This window comes from Tursiops truncatus, chromosome 6 (genome assembly GCF_011762595.2).
Source record: "Tursiops truncatus isolate mTurTru1 chromosome 6, mTurTru1.mat.Y, whole genome shotgun sequence".
In the NCBI taxonomy this organism is placed as follows: domain Eukaryota; kingdom Metazoa; phylum Chordata; class Mammalia; order Artiodactyla; family Delphinidae; genus Tursiops; species Tursiops truncatus.
Window position 1 is genome coordinate 115,506,556 of NC_047039.1, and position 14,424 is coordinate 115,520,979.

Consider the following 14,424-nt stretch of genomic DNA (forward strand, 5'->3'; position numbering starts at 1 on the left):
GGACTTGTGACACTTGTTCCATTTTTCCTATGCTTTTTCCTCCTTTCCTTGCTTTTTAGTATTGAATAATTGGTTGTTTATTTGCTTTCGTGTCACATTTTCCCCTCTATATTAGTTTATAAACTGAATTATTTTTCTGTTTTTTTAAAGTGGTTATCTTATAATTCTATCATGCATGCATAACAAAATCTATAGTTATTTTATTAAGTAAGACCTTAGAACAGCAGCTGCGATCACGTTTCCCCCAGCTTCCTTGGTAGCATCCAGCGTTTCAGTCCTTTTCTCCCCACAAAACAGATATTGTTCTGCCTTTGTAGGCATTCAGGATGAACCCTCCCCAGAATGTGTCACTTTTGCATGAGGATTATTTTGAGCTAAGGGCAGTCGAGTCCCTGTGGGTTCAAGAGAAGCAACTGCCCCTCCCTTAACTACCTAGAAGAATTTAAATTGGGGACTTTTCCCAGGGAAGAGTTATTACCAGAGATAAATGTTATCTAAGTGGCCCCATCTGTATGGCAGGGCAAGCGTCTAATTACCAAAAACCTGCCCTTTTTTATATTGTCCAATGAATGACCCTCCTGTCCTTGGAAGCCCCAGGCTCCTATCCCATTCCTTAGCTTAAGGCGGTGTATATACCTCATTTTACCCTTCTGTCTGAACCTCTCACGTATGTGTGGTTCCCGTATGTACGAAGTTAAATTTGATTTTCTCCTGTTAACCTCACGCCAGTTTAATTCGTAGACCAGTCAGAAGAACGTAGGAACGTAGAGGAAAATTTCTTCCTTCCCAACAACTTTATAGAGACTGTGTTTATTTATTGATAGACTTACCAATTTCTTACATTGCAGACCTTCCTTTAATATCATTTTCTGTCTTCCTGAAGTACAGACCTTCCTGCTATAACATTATGTGTGCATTTCTGAAAATGCCATGCATTGAAAATAATAGGCCTTGTAGAAAAAGTTAGGTTAAGAGCAAATTATTCAAGATATGCAACTCTTTAACCAGAACACTAACAAAAACAAGAACGCTCTGAGTGCAAAATGATAGCGAAGTTAAATCTCCGTTTGCATTTGCACCATCACGTCTTCAGCCCTGCATCCTCCTCGGGGCCCTTTGCTTCTGGCAGAGACCAGCCTTGTCTTGCTCTTGTGCAGCAGTGACTGGAGGGGAATTAATTGGGACCGACAGACGGGCTCACTTCTCTGCCCTTCTCTCCTCTCTGGGATTTCGCCCCTCATTCCCAGATACTTTGTCATCCTCAAACTCCAGTCTTTCCTCCTCCTCCCAGTAGGCATGTTGCTTTCTGCTTCTAAAGATGGGGAAATGGCCCCACGTGCACAGGGCTCGCCTCGTGCCTCCTTTCTCCCAAGGATTGTGGCTTCTCAGGTTCTGTCCGTGTCAGCTGGCTCCCTGTGCCTTTAAACAGTTATGTATTTTTGTCAGCTTTTATAGTTGTTTTCAGTAGGAGGATGAGTCCTTTTTAAGCCTCTCTCATAGGTCAATTTTATAGACTTCTATTGCTTGTTCATTTTTTTTTATTTCTTTACATATTTATGTTTAGTTCTTTCATAGTCCTCATCTAAAGGTACTTACAGCTGAAGTCCATTGGGGGTTATATATATATTACCTGTTTCTGTTGTCTTTCACGCACCTCGTATGGGGGTGATGTTTGTTTTCTGGTCCTTGTATGTTTGCTGATGATTTTTGTTGGGGTTCATATATGACTGGCCGTAATCCACCCTTTCTGAAGTGGGCTTTGTTTGATAATCAAGCCCTACAGAAAAAGAATTGTTTGGTTGCTTTTTCAGTTCTCCCACGGATGGTACATAGCTGTAGGAGAGAAATTCTTTGTACGTGCTGGATGCCTTGGGACATTAGGCTTAAGTTCTCTTCAAGTTGGAAATGATTGCCTTGGTCGGTGGGGATTCTGTGGGCCAGATGAGGGATGTTCTCGTCAGAGAGGACTTACCTGTGCTTTCCTGGAAGCCCAGCGCACCACCCGCCTGGTCTCCCTTCGGTCCTCTGGAGGGAGCAGTTTAGCGTGGTGCCTCACTCAGCTTTCCCGCCTCACCCCAGCTTTGGTCGATCATGGCCCCACAAGGTAATTCCTCCGTTCAGCCTCAGTTTCTTAATCTGCAAACTGGAGGTAATAATACGTGCCAGTAAGTGCCATTGTGAGAATAAAGCACCTGGACCAGCCCGGCACATGTTGTTTTCAGTGAACGTTCTGTTCCTTTCTTTATCCGCCCCCCTCCCCCATATCTGGCCATCTGGCTTGATTGTCTTCTGTTTCAATGAATTAATTTTTGTTACTGTCTAGTTTTTTTTTTAAACAGCTTCCAACAGGATATTTCCTCAGTCTGTTGTAGTTCTCGTTTTGATCCTCTCCCTTTATTCCTGGTCTGTTTTGACTTAATCGATGATTTCTGCTGTTGTTGTGGTAGTAAATCTATTTCAGGAGAAACATTTTCATCCAGGCTCTGGCATCTTTGTTCCACTTCTTTTGAGCAGAAAAATACTTCATTCAGTGTATATTGGTTCCTTTTTCCCAGTTTACTTGTCCTTGGGTTCGCTTAATTGTTATTGCGGAAGAGTCTGAAAAGCTGTGGTTTTAAAATAATAAATGTTTCTTAATTTAGAAGTTACACATGCTCATCACAGAAAAAAAAATGTTAGCGTTAAAAGTATAGTGAAGAGAATTAAGATTATTATCAGAAAGCCTTTCGGAGATCACCACAGTTACTGTTATTTTGGTGTTATTTCTCTCCCTGTATATGTTATTTTTCGTAGTTGAGCCCATCTGGGATATACAAGTGTGCAGTCTTTTTTTTTTTTTAACTTACCTTATCATAAGCTTCTTCTTTAAAGCTAATGATAAGTCATTTAAACTATTTGTATGCATTTTTAATATTCATAGTATGATGCTTCCTGTAAGTGCTGCACACTTCGTCGATCTCCTGTGGTTATACTTTTCATTGTTGTTGTTACTGTAACAGAACTTACAGCAAACACCTTTGTGAGTACAGATGTTTGTGTGCATGCTTGATGTCCTTAGGAGATAATTTTGTACAAATTAAATCAATAGACAGATTTTTTACTTTAAATAAGTATTGCCCAGTTGCTTTCTTAGAAGATGCTATAGTTTATGCCTTCAGCCGGGAATTGAATGGTGCCGGGTGGTGGCAGCTGACAGTCTAGGAAGCATCGTAGCTGCTGTGGCTTAAGCCACAGCACGTGGTTTCACGTTCGGGTCAAGGCTGTTTTCTCTGGCCCGGCGGTTCTCTGCAGGACTTCAGGGTGGCCAGCAGCCAGGGAAGAAGCTTAGAGCCTTCGTCTTCACACATGCTGGAGGGAACCTCCCTCATTTCTGCCTTTATGCTTCTTCCAAGAAGTAAAAGTGAGGTGGACAGGTGGGCATTGGCTCCAAGTCACTGCACTGTCCTCCCTGGCATCCCTGGGTCTCAGGAGCTATTACCCGCAAGAATGGAAACATACATTAGGATAGTTAAAAATGAGACACTGTTGTGAGAAACATACTATGCAGAACAGCAAAGTCTACGTGAAAACAGTGGTCACAGCCAAAGTAACCCTGGAGGCTTTGATTTGTGGGTGCCAAGTGGAGGAGGGGCTGCTGATAGCGCAGAGGATGGGCCGTAGGGAAGGGGGGCGATGAAGAGCGAGGAGGCAGGGCCAAGCGGGTGTGTGGGCGACGGCAGTGCCCGCGTCCTCCCTGGGTCAGAGTCCTCTGCGGGCCCTGTGCGGCGGGTCAGGCCTGACCAGCAGGTTCAGGAGAGCGGCTCAGGCCAGGCCAGCCCCTCTCCTTGCTGCCCTGTTGGCCCTGCCCCAACCCCCTGCAGCGACAGTGGGAGCTCTCACCAGGCAGCCCGGGATGCCTTCTCTCGAGCGGTGAGCCCTGCACTGGGATGGGGGAACCTACTGGCCCTGGTCTCTGGGGCTGAAGGCGGCTTTGGTGTTCTTAGAACATCTAGATTTATGGCCCCTAGGGAAGCAGAGAAGTCCGCAGCCAGGGACGCCCACTAGGCTTGGTACTGCTTCCCCAGTGACCCTGGGGAAGGGAGAGGTGAGGAAGGGTCTCTGGATCTCTGCGGCAGACGGCCCAGATCCTCAGCGCTGGCACGGCCCTGCCTTTGTTCGCCTCAGTGGTGGCCTGACTGTGATCGGAGGGGCCTTATGTGAAGCTGTGTTCTTCGCTGCACGCCCTTCCCTGGGGTGGGTCCACGAAGACCTGTGAGGTTGGAGCTGGGAGAGTGTCCATCGCCCCGGGGCGAGACCTGCGTGATGTGGGTTTATGAGCCACACCCCTAACTTGGTGGCCTCGTGTCCTTGCAGGTGGTAACGTGGACCTGGAAAGCCAAGCAGAAGGGAAGAAGGAGGTGGAAGCTGATGACGTGCTGAGGAACGGCCCCCGACCCATCGTCCCTTACAGCTCCATGTTCTGCTTAAGCCCCACCAACCTGTGAGTCTCGTCAGCAGCCTGTGTCCTGTGCCGTCCTCTTGTCCATGGCCCATGATCCACGTGTACACCCTACCAGTGTGTGCTAGGCGTGAGCTGCACCTGTACATGTATTAATATCCTGATTGAGCACCACAGCATCCCACAAAGCACACACTACTGTCACCTCACTTTGCAGATGAGGACACGAAGCCACAGGGAAGGCCGGTGTCCAGACACACAGCCCGTCCGTCTCGGTGGCGGAGCTGGGATTTGAACCCAGGCAGTTGGTCCCAGGGCCTTGTTCTTAACCCCCACTGCAGCCTTAGTTTACCTCTGCACACACGCACCCAGTTTACATCCATCGTGCATATGTGCTGCCCTCCGCCCGCCTTCCAGCAGAGCCCGCAGGTGTGCGTCACAGTCACTCGTGTCTGTGCACGGTTTCTCCCCTCTGTTTACACCGTGAGTCTCATCCACTCATCAGTCCACCTGCCTTCATTAGCTCAGCCAATGTTCACATGCCAGACAGCGTGCTAGGTGCTGGGAATACACGGTCATGAGCGGAACGGACAAGGGCCCCATCTGTTCTTAAGCTTACAAGCGAGTGGAGAGGCAGACAGCAGACAGGACGTTAGGGAGGGGACATGAGATGGTTCATGGACGGAAGGGCTAAGAGGAAGCACAAAGCGGGGACTGGAGATGCAGACGGTGGGGGCTGCTGACATGAAGTGGGATTGGAACAGAGACGTGGCGGGGGGTCGTGAGAGCCCACCAGGCAGAGATGCAGGCAGAGCAAAGGCGGAACCACACCGCCCAGAGGGGCAGCACAGCAGGGTCTGAGGAGCTCGTGCTCTGTCCTTTACCCACGTGTCCAGCCAGCCCTTCTGCCCTGGGCATCCAGCAGTCTTTCCACCAGCCCCCGTCGTCCATCCTCCCCACGTTCCTCCTTTCAGCATACGTCTGTGGGGAGCTTGCTCTGCTAGGGGCTTGGAGTAAGATGGCGGTAGAGACAGATGAGGCCTCGGCCTCCAGCACCGACCGGGTGGTGTCCGTCAAATAAGTACAATGTGGACGGTAAAGCAGGGAGGTCTGGTGTCTTGGAGCAGGTGGGGAGAGTCAGGGGAGCCTTCCTGGAGGAGGTGAGAGATCTCAGGTGAAACCTGAAGGGTGAAGAGTTAAGATGAAGAGGGAGGAACCAGTATTCTTGGAGGGCGGAGAGGACTTAGAGTGGTCCAGAAGTGAAAGATATCAGGCTCAGAACAGCAAATGACAGTTGCATGGAAAAGCACAGACGCAGACAGCGCTGTTGTGTGTTCTGTGGAGAAGCAGAGGTGACACCGAGAGCCCTGATAAGCTTGAGAGGTTGTAAACGGTTGGGGGTGAGTGGTGACTTGGTTAGACTGCACTTCAGCAGAGCCCTTTGGTTGGAGGACTGGAGACGAGACAGGGAGACCGGTTAGTAGGTGGCCGCGGTTTTCAGGAAGAGTTGCTGGTGATTTGCTGAGGGCAGCCGGAGCGGAGAGGTTTGGGAGCGAAATGCTTGGGGAGAACTTTTGGAGGCAGGATCTGCAGGATTTGATGGCAAATTCGATGTGGAAGGGGATGGAGATGTGAAGGATGGCAGCCAGGGTTTCTGCTTGACGGCTGGGGGCCCGGCCAAGCTGGGGGTGGTGAGCACAGACCCTGTGGAGCCCGGGGCAGCTGGCAGGTGGCACATGGCCGGGGGGCTTGGGGATCTGAGCGAGGGTGGAAACTCAGCCACAAGATGGAGCGGCAGCTGCTGATTAGAAGGAAGGGGGCTGGGATGGAAGAGGGCCCGAGAGGGAGCGATGGGGAAGTGGAAGGAAAAGCGTCTCAATTAGGAGGGAGGAGTGCCAGCAGGTCCCTCGGGGGCCTGGGAAGGGCAGCTCCAGGGAGTGTGTGGGCTGGAGCTGGACACCGGTGGTCGGGGTGAGGAGGAGACAGGCATAAAGTCCAGTCCCTTCCAGGGACAGAGAGACGTGGGTGCCCTTGGGAACACTCCGCGTTGGCGAGAGGAGCAGGTTGGACGGGCTGGTGGGCAGCGGTTGAGCCAGCAGAGGCAGGAGGGGGGCCCCCGTGAGCACGTGCCTCGGGGTGGCAGGAGCGACGTCTGCCTCGTGCGCTCGTCCCCCAGGATTGGCTTCACTCTCCCCCTGCTGGGCCTTTGCTGGCCTCCTGGTCACCGTCTCCTGCTGAGTCGTAGTGTGTGTCAACACCTGAGCATCTCCTGTTGCTTTATGTTTACTGGTGTCTTGTTCGCCACTGTGTCCCAGCCCAGAATGTGCCTGAACGGAGCAGAATAGTGGTGGGTGGAGGCGGGCAGGTGCACACACGCAGCTCTGGCGGCTCCGACGGGGGCACCGCACCCAGCACTGGGGCTCGAGAGGCACCTGCTCTCCACGGGACTGTTGGTACTCGGCCTCTTCCCCCACCCACAGCAGAGCTGGAAGCCCGTCCAGGGCACAGCAGCCCCACAGGAGGTAGACGAGCAGGCCTGGCTGGGCCCCAGTGGAACTTCATGTAGCGAACGGACCAACTTGGCCTGCAAGCCGTGGTGGGCTGGCCCTGCCCAGGGTTTCTGCAGCCTTCCCGCCACCTACCTTCCCAGGAATCTGGTCCCCATCAGTCACCTGGCTGCTATCTCCTGACCACAGGGACACTTCCCAGAGCTCAGTTCTCCCTACGGAGAGGACCCAGCCCAGCCCTCCGTGGGCCTTAGGTGACCCGTGCTTTGCCTTTCAGGCTCCGCCGCTTCTGCCATTACATCGTGACCATGCGGTACTTCGAGATGAGCATCCTCGTGGTCATTGCCCTGAGCAGCATCGCCCTGGCCGCTGAGGACCCTGTGCAGACAGACTCGCCCAGGAACAACGTGAGTGCTGCCGTCGGGCCGCGGGGGGGCTGGGACACAGAAGAGCGGGGCGTGCCCGGCATGGGAGGGAGGGCTGCCGCTTCAGGGGTCGCTGGCCTGCCCTCTCCTCCCCAGACCCTTGCCCACAGGCCCCAGGCTGATGCGTTGTCGTTCAGGCTCCTGCCCCCGCTCGAGCTTCCGGCCTCGCCTTTGAGAAAAGCCTTTCCTTTTGGTTCCAGGTGCTGAAGTACATGGACTACATCTTCACAGGCGTCTTCACCTTTGAGATGGTGATAAAGGTGAGATGTGTGGCTGCCCTGGTGACCGCGGGGCTCTGCTCGTCCCCCTCGTGACTGGGATGGAGGCACGTGGCAAGTGTGCCCTGGGCGTGCACACACGTGTGGTGACATGAGGGCACATGAGCCCGCAGGTAGAGGTTGTGTCTCGTGGAGACACAGGGCCACGTTTGTTAAGGACTCGCCACAGCATCACGTCAGCCTTAGGAGAGCCCGCAGGCGCAGGCCGTGGTCTCCACTGCCTGCTAACGGAGACCCTTCTCGCTGAGGGGGACAGGCTTCCCTTGCTGTGCGGTGTGAGCCCAGCCTGTGCAGGGCAGTCTCAGCAGAGTGGGAGGCCGGGCCCTCGGCTGGAGGAAGGAGAGCAGGGACAGGGCGGTGGCCTCAAGGCCCAAAGGTCGCGGCAGGTGGGTGTAGAGGACTCCCTAGTGTTTGATCCTAGGTGGAGAACGGCCGTGTTGTTGTTGTGACCCTCGTTCCTCCTCTAGGGGTTGCCAAGTGGCCTGTGCTTTCCACACAGGTGCGCGGGCGGCGCCGCTGCTGGGGCGGGGGGCGCCCACGTGCTGACTCAGGGTGGCTTCTGTGTACGCGAGCCCTCGCTTCAATGCTCTCCCAAATTCCTGGGGGAGGCGTTGTCGTTTCATTTTACGACCAGAGACATTAAGGTGCCGCTGCAGGAGGGGCAGAATCCAGCAGCTCCTCCTCTTGCCGCCTGGGGCTGACACTCCGAGGGTCTGGCAGGCGGCGTGCTCCAGGCGGCACGTGCCTGCAGCCCAGCGACGGAGGAGAGACTCAGGCTCCACAGGAGCGGGGGGCCCAGGGAGGATCTCAGCCAGTCATGACCATGCAGGGCCGTTGGGTAAAAGGCATGGAGATCCAAACACCCGTTGAGGCTCTAAGAGGCCATTACCTGAGCTGTGACCCCTCCCCTGACAGGAATAGACCTGAGCCGTGACCCCTTCCCTGACAGGAATTGACCTGAGCCGTGACCCCTTCCCCTGACAGGAATTGACCTGAGCCGTGACCCCTTCCCTGACAGGAATTGACCTGAGCCGTGACCCCCTCCCCTGACAGGAATTGACCTGAGCCGTGACCCCTTCCCTGACAGGAATTGACCTGAGCCGTGACCCCTTCGCTGACAGGTGTGACCTGAGCCGTGTCCCCTCCCCTGACAGGAACTGACCTGAGCCGTGACCCCTTCCCCTGACAGGAATTGACCTGAGCTCTGACCCCTTCCCTGACAGGAATTGACCTGAGCCGTGACCCCTTCCCTGACAAGATGTGACCTGAGCCGTGTCCCCTCCCCTGACAGGAATTGACCTGAGATGTGACCCCTTCCCTGACAGGCGTGACCTGAGCCATGACCCCTTCCCCTGACAGGATGTGACCTGAGCCGTGACCCCTTTTCCTGACAGGCGTGACCTGAGCCGTGTCCCCTCCCCTGACAGGAATTGACCTGAGCTGTGACCCCTCCCCTGACAGGCGTGACCTGAGCCATGACCCCTTCCCCTGACAGGAATTGACCTGAGCTGTGACCCTTTCCCTGACAGGAATTGACCTGAACCGTGACCCCTCCCCTGACAGGAATTGACCTGAGCCGTGACCCCTTCCCTGACAGGAATTGACCTGAGCTGTAACCCCTTCCCTGACAGGTGTGACCTGAGCCGTGACCCCTTCCCCTGACAGGACGTGACCTGAGCCGTGTCCCCTTCCCCTGACAGGAATTGACCTGAGCTCTGACCCCTTCCCTGACAGGAACTGACCTGACCCGTGACCCCTTCCCTGACAAGATGTGACCTGAGCCGTGTCCCCTCCCCTGACAGGAATTGACCTGAGATGTGACCCCTTCCCTGACAGGCATGACCTGAGCCGTGACCCCTTCCCCTGACAGGATGTCACCATAGCCGGGTCCCCTTTCATGATAGGCATAATCAGGGCTGTGTCCCCTCCCCGATGGTACGTGACATGAAGTGGCACCCTTCCCCTAACCACGTCTCTGGGCTCTGGCTCTGCCTTTCTTTTCTGAGATATTCTGTTCATTAAAGTGTGTTGTTCCCCTAAAGATGATCGATTTGGGACTGCTGCTGCACCCTGGTGCGTACTTCCGGGACCTCTGGAATATTCTGGACTTCGTTGTGGTCAGTGGGGCCCTGGTGGCATTTGCCTTCTCGTAAGTACCCAGGTCTGCTCTGACTCTTGCTGGGCTGCAGTCCCCAGAGCCGTGATGAGTGTGGGGGGTGAAGGAGGAAGGGGTCCATTGGCCTCCATGGCCGTCTCTAGTCAGTCCCTCTGTGCCTGGGGCTGGGCTGTGGGGCTGGGAGGACCTCAAGGCTCGTCTGTGCCTGACGCACCCCATGGCTCTGAAGTTGGGTAGGCAGGCCTCTGCTTATGGTGTCTGCCTCTTGGGTCCTTCAGGAACCTTTCCGTGCCCGGACGCGGCTGCCCTGCTTGGTCAGCCAGTGGGTGGGTGCAGCTGGGGGTCTCCGCCGTCGGGGTGCCCCGCCATTTTCTGTGGCTCCCTAGTGAGCGACACTCAGCCCTGTTGTGGCCGGGCCTGGATTGGCTCCCTCAGACCCTACGCAGTGGCGGGCGTGAGGCAGGCGTTGGGTGCTCGGGTGGAGCAGGGGGGAGACCTGGCGGAGGTGGTGGGGGGAGATCCAGAGATAAGTAAGACCCTCGATGGACACAGATACGGAGGGATGGGCTCATCCCTGAGCCCACAGGGAGGCCTCCTCACTGACTCTCTTCTCTTTGTCTCCTGTTGCTGGACTCTCGCCAGGAGCTTCATGGGGTAATGCCTTCCCTCTGTCCCCTCACACTGCCGCACATCACAGCACGCTGCGGCCCCTCGTGGGCCGCTTCATCACCATGCCTCACCTCCGCTCATTTCCCGCCACCGTCTGGGCTGCATGCTGCCCGGAGCCATGTCCCCAGGGCCACACGTCCCCGCCTCACCTCTGGGGGCCGGGTTGGGGGCTGGAGCTGGGCGTGGCCCCCCCTTTGGTGAGCAGGGAATCCTGACTGAGGGCTGGGGGCGGGGCGCCTGGGCCTGAGGGCAGTGCCCGCTCGGGGTGGGAGCTGTGTGACCTTGGCGGCCAGGATGTTGGCTATCCTGAGACACTTTCCCACGTGTCTCTCCTGGAAACAGGGCTTTCTTGCTCTTTCCTTTCCACAACGCCTCCCTGAAATGCCCAGCATCTCCGACCCTCTATTGTTATAAAACAAAATTCAGCTGAGTAAATCTGAAGGTCTAATTGGGTTTATTCAGTGATTCATGAAACAGGCATTATCCCATCCAGTAAGTAGAAAGGCTGTACACGATGGAGGCTGTACAAAATTGAAGGCCTTTATAGAAAGGGAGCCAGACAAGGTTATTAACAAAAGAAAAGAAAGGATTGTTTCAGGCAAGGTTACCTCACTGGTGCTGACCAGGAAAGTCCAGAAATTCCATTCCTGGGAGAGGCTGAAACTGCAATTCAGTCCTGGTTCGCTGTCCTGGGGACAAGTGGCTCCACTTTGGGCCTGTTGTTTCTTTTCATTTTTCCTTCTTCTCCTTTTTCTTCCTTTTCCTCTTTCTCCTCTCCCTCCCTCTCCCCCTCCTCTTTTTTTTTTTTTTTTTTTTTAACAATTCTCCCCTTCTTGTCAAAGTGTCAGCCCAACTGAGAGATGTGATCAGAATTTTAGGTGTGTTGACTAAAAAAACATTCACAACCTAGAAGTTGAGAGTTACATTTTATTTGGCGGACAAAACTGAGGACTTAAGCCCGGGACACAGCATCTCAGACAACTCTGAGGGACGGCTCCAAAGAGGCAGGGGGGAGCCAGGATATACAGGAGTTTTTGCAACAGAGCCCAGGTAGTCGTAATATCAAAAGATTACTGTTAACTAAAGAAAACCAGGCATCTCAAGTTAAGGGATTTAGTGCTTTTCTTTATATGGGAAATGCAAGAGTCTGGGCTCATTGAATCATTCCTTTGATATGTACCTCAGCTACCTGGGCCAGTATCCTGGGCTTCTCATCCTGAGTCTCCTGAGGTGCCCCGTGGGGAGGGGGGTCGCTGACAGCTAGGTGGGGGGGCATCCTGCCTCCATCCTGAGCTCCCACAGGGCTCACCATCTGTGGCTGTAATGTGGTGGCTTGATGGCTGCAACATCCTTTGTTTACTGATGTGGCAGCAATATTTTTTATTCACAGGCATTGGCACCACTCTTAGCTCCTGCTGTGTAATGTTTTGCAGCTTTGATCTTTGATGTGGGATCCATAGATCATGATGTGTTTGCTTAACCCCTGTGACATTCACAGATCGTAGTTCCAGGTTCATAACCCTTATGGTGGTCATTTCCTTTGCTGCTTTTCTGACATTCCAGTCAGAATGGAGACCGTTTACTTAGGGGTTATCAGCTACAAACGTGTATTTAAAGTTTTTGAAAGAATATGACAAACACAAACACATCAAGGGCATTATAAGCAGGATAATTCCTAATGTTTGAAGTGTACTTTGGAGCCATGGTCCCCAAGACCCAAACCAATCAAAGAAAAACCCCATGAAGCAGTCACACATTTGAGCCTAGTAGCTGGCTCAGTGATCTCACGTAACTGATTTTCAGCCTCCCCGGAAGTGCCAATCCCGGTACTGTAGGTGGTGTTGGCCACAGCATAGACAACTTGCTCAGTTAAAGATAGCCAAGGGCTATCCCATTATTAGGACCAACTTTGGCCAGAGAGTCTAAGGATTTTTGCAGGGGAATCTGCAGTGTCTTCAAGAGTTATGGAGAGGTTTCTGATTATATCTTGTGCATATTTACTCCTAACCTAACTCCTTGTGCGTATTTACTTGAAACCGAGTGATGGATTTATTCACAGCGTTTGCTGCGTTTACCCATTTAAGCCAGGGGTCAGTCAGGTTTTTAGTGTATGTGGGACTAGAATCCCCTCCCCTGAAATAAAGAGCCTTCCTAAATGCCTTGCAGAGATGGGTGCTGCTGGTGGGGCCTCCGACTATCTAAGTCGGGCTAGGTCGGAATCCTTGGTGGCGAATCCAGCAGTCTGAAAGGCCAACCCCATTGGAAAAGGAGAGTTTCACGATTGAAGTGTAAATCATGATCTGTCGTCTTGGGCCGAAGCAGTCTGTGTCCATGTCGGCTACTTTTCTTCCTCTCAGTTTGATTCGGAGGCCGCCAGCGTTTGTACAGGATGAGATGTGGGGTGTTTTGGTTTTGTTTTGAAGGGTGGCTGAGGCTCTGGGTTCCCACAGAGGGAGGGGGAGGGGAAGGGCAGGCGGGGAGGTGGCCTCATCCCTGAGGGAGGCTCGGAAATGGATTTTCTCTGTGACATGTGGGTGGCAGGTGAGGTGAGGTGAGTGGGGGGCAGCACGGAGGGAGCTGGTCCTCGCCTCAGCCAGCCTGGCCGTGCGGAGCCCGGGGCAGGGCAGCAGAACTGAGGCCGCCCCAGCTTCCCGGTGCTGGGGACCTGGGAGCTGTCCAGCACGGAGCCTGCTGAAACCAGCGGGGGCTTGGCCTGCGGGAGGCTCTGCCAGGGGCCCTCTGTGGCCCGCTGCCCCTCTCTGCTCCAGGGCTTGAGAGACCAGTGTAGGGGATCAGACCAGAGAAGGGAATGCTGGGGCTTCCTCAGCTGTGAAATGTTTATCCAAGGTGCAAGTCCCTGAAGTTTACTGCCGTCTGGGTAGTGAGGAGGACCTGGTGCTGTCCCTTCCAAGGAGATTTCAGGGCAATCTTTGTTCTGACTGATTTCAAATCAGAGAGGTGGGAGAAGATTGGAAACGTTAGTTTGGTGAGTCATAGCCAGATATTTGAGGAAACTGGAAGAATTCAGGATCCAGCCCAGTTTACAGGTACATAGCAAAACCTTAAATATAATTATTAGGATTAGAATCTAATATCTCTAAAGGGACAAACATATATTTTTTTCTCTACAATACCCCCACTTTTTTACCAAAGATAATCACAGTAAAACTAATTTGTTTGTATTAAACTTGGCCTGATTATTTGTATAAGTGCAGCAAGAAGAGTGACTGATCATTTGAGTTCTTCTTAAGGCTGCTTTGTTACAAATTTCCATAGGGAGTCTCAGACTGAACTCTCAAAAGCCTTCAAAGCCAGGAAACCACACCAAGGACACGGCCATCAGATCTGACCTGTGACGCCTTTTCCATCAAAGCCCAGCCCCGGCTGGGGCTGCAGTCCTGGTGTGGCCTCCCCACTTTATTCCCACTGGGGGTCTCAGCATGGTGTCTGGAGGAAGCTGGTGTTCCCACTGTGGGTGGGAGTGCTGAACGACATGGCCCGGCGGGGAGGGGCTCTTCCCATCCAGAAGCTCAGCTCTCCCTGGACACCAGGTGCTGCTGACCTGGCCCCGGCCCTTGTCCACTCTGAGGACACCTTGGCAGGCAGCCCGTAGGGGGAGATGCACTGGCTTGTGGTGCCTGCAGGGCCGAGGCTGCCCTGTCCCCAGGTCCTCTGGGCACAGGTGTGCACCCTGCCTGTCTACATGGGTGGCTTCTCCTTCTAGAGGCTCCAAAGGGAAAGACATCAACACCATCAAGTCCCTGAGGGTCCTGCGTGTGCTGCGGCCGCTCAAGACCATCAAGCGGCTGCCCAAGCTCAAGGTGCGAGTCTGGAGCGGGGCCGTGGGTGTGTGTGTGTGTGTGCGCTCATGTGTGCGTGTGGGCACACATGCACATGTAGATTGTGCGTGTGTGCGTGCATGTGCACACGTGTACATGTAGGTGTGCGTTGTGGGGTGCACATGTGTAACTGGCCTGGTCCCCTGCAGCTT

The 14,424-nt window shown here is 53.7% G+C and overlaps 1 protein-coding gene across 1 annotated transcript in view; it reads left to right on the plus strand.

Annotated features, from left to right (window-relative positions):
- CACNA1B (calcium voltage-gated channel subunit alpha1 B) overlaps positions 1-14,424 on the plus strand; it is a 195,201-nt gene that overhangs the window by 125,542 nt on the left and 55,235 nt on the right. Inside the window, exons 21-25 of the mRNA XM_073806930.1 lie at positions 4,354-4,480; positions 7,223-7,352; positions 7,571-7,630; positions 9,691-9,797; positions 14,158-14,254. Of these exons, the coding sequence (XP_073663031.1) occupies positions 4,354-4,480; positions 7,223-7,352; positions 7,571-7,630; positions 9,691-9,797; positions 14,158-14,254 (521 nt within the window). The remainder of the gene's footprint in view (positions 1-4,353; positions 4,481-7,222; positions 7,353-7,570; positions 7,631-9,690; positions 9,798-14,157; positions 14,255-14,424) is intronic.